At 43.3% G+C, this 8,383-nt stretch overlaps 1 protein-coding gene across 1 annotated transcript in view; it reads left to right on the top strand.

The window, feature by feature from the left end:
- The window catches only part of LOC116686215 (succinate--CoA ligase [ADP-forming] subunit beta, mitochondrial), an 83,086-nt gene that overhangs the window by 41,916 nt on the left and 32,787 nt on the right, over positions 1 to 8,383 (top strand). Inside the window, exons 4-6 of the mRNA XM_032511194.1 lie at positions 4,750 to 4,911; positions 5,118 to 5,260; positions 5,987 to 6,107. Of these exons, the coding sequence (XP_032367085.1) occupies positions 4,750 to 4,911; positions 5,118 to 5,260; positions 5,987 to 6,107 (426 nt within the window). The remainder of the gene's footprint in view (positions 1 to 4,749; positions 4,912 to 5,117; positions 5,261 to 5,986; positions 6,108 to 8,383) is intronic.

The raw sequence follows: 8,383 nt of genomic DNA, 5'->3' as shown, positions 1-8,383 counted from the left end.
CCCGGTCAAAGTTAATTGAATAATCTATACACCTTGGGATGGGACGAGTGTTACCACGATATGCAATCCAATGACAGGAGCATTAAAAGGTCAGCACAGACTTCCGTGATAAGGCACCGGCTAATGTTTTCTTTGGTTACACACAGCTTAGGGTCGCTGGAGAGCAGCCTAACGGGCAACTTTGCCGTGGTCCAGGTCATCCAACAACACTGCTCGGTAGATAAGGAGCAATCAGGCGTTTTGATCTTTGAAATGGACGTGGGCAGCGGGGCTGGGTACGTTGACACCAGCGGTGGTGAATGTACTAATACCCCCTGTAAAACGTCTGTATCATCAGGAGGATGTCGTAAAAGTATTAAAACTAAAAAGGTACTAAATGCAGAAAACAATCCCCCTATTAGAAAATGAAGGATCCAACCAGTGGGGTTTATGTCTAATCAATTTCAGCTGGACTTGTAGGCCGTTAATTGTTGGCTAGTTTCATTTAGAATCAAGCTGGTAAGTAGCGCTCCGGCTGGCAAGTACGCTGGGACTGACGAGGAGACAGTGGCATGAAATGAGACCGTTTGTTTATTGCCCTAGCAACAGGCTCATCAACAGGGTGGGAAGTGGCCCAAAACAACAAAAAGGCGGGTGGCCATAACTACCTAGTCTGCTTCCTCGAAAAGTTAGCACCTCTCTCTCGCCCTCTGCCGCGTACACCTGCCTTCCCTTCTTTATCCCCCCCCACCCCTTCTAAATTGACCAACCAGCTGAACTTAGGGCAACAGGGAGTCGCTTCCATATAGTCCTGCAGGGTCGCTACAGTAGTTAATAAGCTACATGTGTTTTGGGGCAAAATCTTAAGGTGTAAAGTAGATAAAGTTGTAAGATGAATGTAGAGGAGTACCTAACAGTAACTGTAAATTAAGTAATAGTAACTAAAGCTGCAGAGAATGTAGTGCAAAATAAAGTAAGAGTAACTAACACGTAACTAGTAACTAAAGCTGTCAGATGAATGTAGTGGAGTAACCGGGTAGAAGTAGAAAAGGGTATAAAAAGAAACTGGTCTCAGGTTCAATATAATTTAAATTATGCTACCGACTCTGCTTCTTTGCTCTAATTACACATTCAACTTAATCTTAACGCACTACATTCGCAATATTGTTTCTCTTATCATGGCAACCGCACTAAAAATCCTTTTTTGACGCCATTTTCTCTACCAGTCTACCATTATATGTCATTGTCTATTGGCCTTTTGCCTTGTCTTTCTTGGGGTCGTGCTTACTTGTTTGTGTGTTATTGGTTTTTTGCCTGTTTTTGCAAGATTGCTGCATGCTGCTAACTTAACAGCCTAATTCCCCCGTCAGGGGATAATAAGTATATCTAATCTATCGAAAAGATTCAGGTAAGTACAAGTACTTCAACATTTGGACTGAAGTACGTACTGGAGTACATGTACTTAGTACAATATCAATGCCTTATCTTAAAGCAAGGAATATAACAACTGTGGCCACCACTACAAGGTATTAGGTTTGCTTAACCCTCATGTGTCCTCGGTCAAAATTGACGGTTTTCGTCATTTTTTATTTTTTTTGTCGAAAAAATGGGCATTATTTGTAAACATTAAAAAATGTCAAAAACCTTTGGAAAAACACCAAAAAACATTTGGAAAAAAGTACCAAAAATGTTGGAAAAAGCGTATGAAGTTGAAGAAAAGTGACCATGGTTGACGGAAGACAACAACAAGGGTTAAAGACACCTTCATTTTTCCATAAAAGTAAAGATTTAAAGTATTTAGCATCCACAGCTGCTGAACTCTCACGGTAGACCACGCTAGTGGTGCAGAATAGCATTATATCAGAGTGACCAATGTATGAGTTTGCAGGAAGAACGTTTCTTTTAATGTCAATTTTATTCCCAATTCATGTGTGAATTTGAAGAAGTAAGGCCGCCTCTCTGTGAAAACAAAGAAAGGATGGCAATGTTAACTGATGCTTACAAAGAAGAAGGAGGAAAAAACAAACAGTAATAGGCAAATCGGAGACGGAATAGATTATGGACGGATCATTATGTCTAGGTTTTGGTTTTTGCTTTGTGTATCAGAAACTAACTGACTGAGCTGATCATGTGCGAGCGTGGCTTTATCCTTATTGAGTGTAATAGAATTATGTCATTCATTTCAACCATTGCTAACGCAATTTTCATTAGGACCATGGGGTAGAAGGATGAGATTGCCAATTGGGTTCAGTGAGAAACTTTATATTTTCTCTTACTTTCATATGCATGCCATTTGTTTTTTTCGCACCAGTACTAAATGTTTACTTGCCGGGAATATTACCATATTGAAAATCCATAATAAATGAGTAAAATTATTGATCAACTGATGTATGATGGCCTCTACTGGGGAATCTTATTGATGTAATCAGCGTTGGCACAAAGCAGCCATTTGTCCCCCAGTAATTTTTTTTTTTTGGACTCGGTGGTGCAGTCATCATTTTGGCCGTGATTAGTCTTTGTTTAAAGTAATTGTAACTGGAAAAACACCATCCAACAGGTTTATGCACATTGTCTGGGCCTCGGGAGAGTGTGATGCACAGAAGTCTAAAAATGATCTCAAAATGTTGGAATTCATTTCATTTCACCACGGCAAGTTGTTATTGCTCTTTATTATCTGACGATGTGTTGAAAATTAAACTGTTTAAGGAATGCCCTGTGAAGAAAAAGCAACACGCTTCATTGCAAGCCTATAACATCATATTTCATCCATTAGAATAAAACGTTCAGGGACTTTCGTGTGAAAGGGGTGCAGTGCCCTTCCTACGCACCGCTTCGTCCTGCTACGTCCTGCTACTGCCCTGACTACGCTGCTATTGCCCTGCTACGTCCTGCTATATCCTGCGTTCATCACACCCCCAACCGGCGGGCCCCGTCAGACACACCTACCAAGAGCCCGGGTATGTCACAGGTTATCCCTAAACAGGAGTTTTTCACTCACCACTGTCGCATTAAATGCTTGCTATGGGGGGAATAGGGGAATTGTTGGGTCGTTGGTAAAACTTAGAGTGTGGTCTAGACCTACTCCATCTGTTAAAGTGTCTCAGATCAATCTTGCTATGATAAAACACTTAAAAATGAATTGAATATGGTAATAGGATGTTCATATAGTTCAAGTCTACCTTTTTCAATTTAAATATACATGCACTAAAAATGCATGTTACCTAGACCTGCAGGTATCATGTACTAGCCTGCAGTAATCATGTTACCTACCTGCAGGAATAAATGTGTACCTAGACCTGCAGGTAATGATGTACCTATGACCTGCAGGTAATCATGTTACCTAGACCTGCAGGTAAATACATGTACCTAGCCTGCAGGTAAACATGGTAACTAGACCTGCAGTAATCATGTTACCTAGTGCAGGTAATGCATGTGTACCTAGACCTGAGTAATTCATGTTACCTAGCTGCATGGTAATAGCGTTACCTAGACCTGATAGTATCATGTTACCTAGACATGCAGGTAATACAGTACCTAGACCTGCAGGTGAATCTGTACCTCACCTGCAGGTAAACAGGTTACTAGACCTGCAAGGTAATCATGTACTAGGACCTGCAGGTAATACATGTACCTAGACCGGCAGGTAATCATGGTACCTAGACTGCAGGTAATGACATGGTACCTAGGCCTGCACTGTAATACGATGGTTACCTAGCCTGCAGTAATAATGTGTACCTAGACCTGAGGTAATCATGGTACCTAGACCTGCAGGTAATAATGTTACCTATGACCTGCAGGTAATGACATGGTACCTAGACCTGCAGGTAATAGTTACCTAGCCTGCAGGTAATTCATGTACCTAGACTGCAGGTAATACAATGTAAGCCTAGTACCTGCGGGATTAATGGTACTAGGCCTGCAGGTAAAGCATGGTACCTAGGACCTGCAGGTAATCGTTACCTAGACCGCAGGTAATACGTTACCTAGACCTGCAGGCATGCATGGTACCTAGGCCTTCAGTATACATGTTCCTAGGACTGCAGGTAAGCATGTTACCTAGGCCTGCAGGTAATAAATGTTACCTAGACCGCAGGTAATGCATGGTACCTAGGCCTGCAGGTAATCATGTTACCTGGCCGCAGGTAAATACATGTTACATAGCCTGCAGGTAATACATGTGTTAACCAGTAGACCTGCAGGTACTACACCTAGGTAACATGCATTACATACAGGTCTAGGTAACATGCATTACCTGCAGGCCTAGGCAATTTCATTACGTAATTCCTAACGAAGATCTTCTCACACTCAAAACACACATTTATCCGTCCCTCTCCCGCCCGCTCCCGTTGATTTCTATGCTCTAGTCCGTCTCCATCACGTTACAGTAAAGTTAACAGTGAAATTGACTACCGTACCACAGGACTCTCGCAGGAATACCGTGACCCGCGTGAGTCCACACACACTCAGTCATATATACACACGCGCGCTCACACACTCAGAAATGCATCATCCCCAATTCCCTAACCCAATTTGCCACCTTCCCACTTTGCCTTTGTGTAAATGTACTTAAATGATGCTTTAAAAAATATAATCAAGCTGCAACTAAGGACTACTTTCTTTGTAATTAATAAATTTAATTGTTCACATGTCATTTGACTGAAGCTTCCCCTTGCTGTTGTTGAAAGAATGAAACTGAAATCACCGGCTGTGCTATCAGCAGGAGCCTAATCTTCATCTAATTCCCAAATCTCTGTGTCTGTTTGTCTCCAGTGATGTGCATGGATGCCAAGATCAACTTTGACTCCAACTCAGAGTACCGTCAGAAGATGGTGTTCAACATGCGGGACTGGACCCAGGAGGACCCGCGGGACCAGCAGGCGGCCAAGGCCGACCTTAACTACATCGGCTTGGACGGAAGCATCGGCTGTCTGGGTCAGTGCTGTGTGTGTTTAGTGTGTTTGACAAAGAATACAACAAGGTTTCAACTTCACTCCGGATCGCACTGATTCCTTTGAGCCGTAGGTGTGAAAGCGCCCTTGGACAACAAGTTAGATCTTAGAAAACTTCTTTCTACAGCAAAGCATTCATGGAGTTTTGTATTTTACTTAGAAATGGCCGTTGGGTGTGTTTCTCTCCAGTAAACGGAGCAGGTCTGGCCATGGCCACTATGGACATCATCAAGCTGCACGGTGGGACGCCGGCCAACTTCCTGGATGTTGGGGGCGGAGCCACGGCTCATCAGGTCACCGAGGCTTTCAAACTCATCACTTCTGACAGGAAGGTAGGAGATGGATGGGTGGTTGGGTGGTTGATTGGATTAATGCATGGGTGGATTGTATGGTTTGATGGATGGGTGGTTAGATGGATAGATGGATAGATGGATAGATAGATGGATGGATGGATAGATGGGTGGATGGATGATAGATGGATTGATGGATGGTAGATGGGTGGATGAATGGGTAGATGGATAGATGGATGGATTGATGATAGATGGGTAGATGGATGAATGGGTGGATGGATGGATGGTAGATGGGTGGATGGGTGGATAGATGGGTAGATGGATCAGTGGATTGTATGGTTTGATGGGTGGATGGATAGATGAGTGGATGGATGGGTGGATGGATGGATGGGTGGATTGGATGGTTTGATGGGTGGATGGTCGGGTAGATGGCTGGGTGGATGGTTTGATGGATGGATGGGTGGGTGGATCGATGGTTGGTTTGATGAGTGGGTGGATGGACAGATGGGTGGATGGATGGGTAGCTGGGTGGATGGATGGATGAGTGGATTGTATTGGTTGATGGGTGGTGGATTGTATGGGTTGATAGATGGGTGGATAGATGGATGGGTGGGTTGATTGATGATGGGTGGATGGATGGGAAACCTTATAAACTTCTATAAATTCCTAATTTGTGCCTTGTTTTAAATTCAATGCATGTGAAATTATAGCTGGCTTCATCTGTAGCTTTGTGTTGGTTAACGCTGTTGCCGTGGCGCTGTCCCTCAGGTTCAGGCTATCCTGGTCAACATCTTCGGAGGCATCATGAGGTGTGACATCATCGCGCAGGGCATCATCATGGCAGTGAGAGACCTGGACCTCAAGATCCCCATCGTGGTGCGGTTACAAGGTAAAGCGCAAACTCCGTTTCTCAGAAATCTCTCGCATGCAATACAAAGAAATGTTTTCGCACATCTGGGAAAACCTGGACATCTGTAAGAGAGCCCAACCAATAAAGGATTTTTAAGGCCGATACTGATACATATATTTGGTTATTTAAAAAAACAATATTCCGATATATCGTGTGTGTGTGTGTGTGTGTGTGTGTGTGTGTGTGTGTGTGTGTGTGTGTATTTTTTAAAAAAATTTTTACGTCTGCCCAGCTCTAATTATATACACTCAACCGCCACTTTATTAGGTACACCTGTCCACTGCTCGTTAACACTTAATTTCTAAGCAGCCAATCACCTGGCGGCAACTCCGTGCATTTAGGCATGTAGACATGGTCAAGAGATCTCCTGCAGTTCCAAACCGAGCATCAGTATGGGGAAGAAAGGTGATATTTGAGTGACTTGAAACTTGGCATGATTGTTTGGTGCCGAAGGCTGGTCTGGTATTTTCAAAAATCTGCTAATCTTACTGGGATTTTCACGCACACCCTCTCTAGGGTTTACAGAGAATGGTCCGAAAAAGAAAAAACATCCAGTAGCGGCAGTTCTGTGGGCGGAAATGCCTTGTTGATGCCAGAGTCAGAGGAGAATGGCCAGACCTGGTTCGAGCTGATAGAAGGGCAACAGTGACTCAATAACCACCCTTTACAACCAAGGTGGGCAGAAGAGCATCTCTGAAGCACGTACGTCGAACTTTGAGGCAGATGGGGCTACAGCAGCAGAAGACCACATCGGTGTCCACTCCTTTCAGCTTAAGACAGGAAACTGATACTACAATTTGCACAAGCTCATCGAAATTGGAACAAGAAGATTGGAAAAACTTGCCTGTACTGATGAGTCCTCGATTTCTGCTGCGACAGTCGGATGGTAGGTTCAGAATTTGGCGTCTTACAACATGAAAGCATGATCCATCCTGCCTTGTATCAACGGTTGCGCTGGTGGTGGTGGTGTCATGGTGTGTAAATTTTTCTTGGCACTCTTTGGCCCCTTGACCAGTGCATCGTTGCAACGCCCACGCCTACCTGGTATGGTTGCTGACCATGTCCATCCCTTTATGCCATAATGTAACCCAACTTCTGATGGCTACGTTTCAGCAGGATATGCGCCATGTCATAAAGCTGGAATCATCACAGACTGGTTTTTCTTGAACATGACAATGAGTTTCGCTGTACTCAAATGGCCTCCACAGTCACAAGATCTCAATCCAATAGAGCATCTTTGGGATGTGGGGAACGGGAGATTCGCATCATGGATTTGCAGCCGACAAATCTGCGGCAACGTGTGATGCCCTCATGTCAATCTTGGACCAAACTCCCTGAGGAATGCTTCCAGCACCTTTTTTGATCTATGCCACGAAGAATTGAGGCAGTTTCTGAAGGCAAAAGGGGGTCCAACCCGTAACTAGCATGGGGTACCTATAAAGTGGCCGGTGAGTGGATTGAGTATAATATATATATATATAATTATAATAATATATATAATAAATATATACAACACACACACACACACACACACACACACACACACATCACTCACTCACTCACTCACGGGATGAGCGAGTACAGCATTATTGGTATCTGTATCTGTTTCCACATGAATTATCTGTATCCGGATCCGTACTCGGAACTGGGTGGGGCCTAAAACCGTAAGTGTGTCAGATTTACCAGGAAGTGGGTCGGGTTGTCTTGAAATGTGCGGGGCTTTAACCGGTATGTTATTAAAGCATGCATTGATTGATTTGATCAGAATTGTTATATTATTGCTGATGAAGAAAACTATTTACATGGACAGCACGAGCTTCAGATCAATGGTGTTCATGGTAAAAACAAACTATATACAGAACGTTTTGCAACAATGAATACAACACATTAGGTTGCATTATAGAAGTAAATGTAATGAACAAGAGTTTTCATACTCAATACACTTTCTTTTTTAACTTGTTGTTTTTTTATGATCATGTGATTTTTTTGGGTTTTTGGTCTTTTCTTTTATTATTTTTTTTCTTATTCTTTATTTCCACACAGGTATGTGTGTGTGTGTGTGTGTGTGTGTGTGTGTGTGTGTGTAAGAGAGAGACACAGAGAGAGAGGGGGCGGGGGGCAGCTGACAGTAAAAAAAAAAAAACTCCTGGCCAGAGACCAAGCGGGAGTTGCATTTAAACCAAGCAGCATGTCTGAAACCCACGTTCACCATAAGATGCCTTAACTGGTTACTGATGGTGAAGTAGAGAGGACTC

Source organism: Etheostoma spectabile, unplaced genomic scaffold (assembly GCF_008692095.1).
Source record: "Etheostoma spectabile isolate EspeVRDwgs_2016 unplaced genomic scaffold, UIUC_Espe_1.0 scaffold333, whole genome shotgun sequence".
NCBI classification, from domain to species: domain Eukaryota; kingdom Metazoa; phylum Chordata; class Actinopteri; order Perciformes; family Percidae; genus Etheostoma; species Etheostoma spectabile.
Note: the sequence above shows the minus strand (reverse complement) of the source record. Positions and strands in the feature narration are given on the sequence as shown.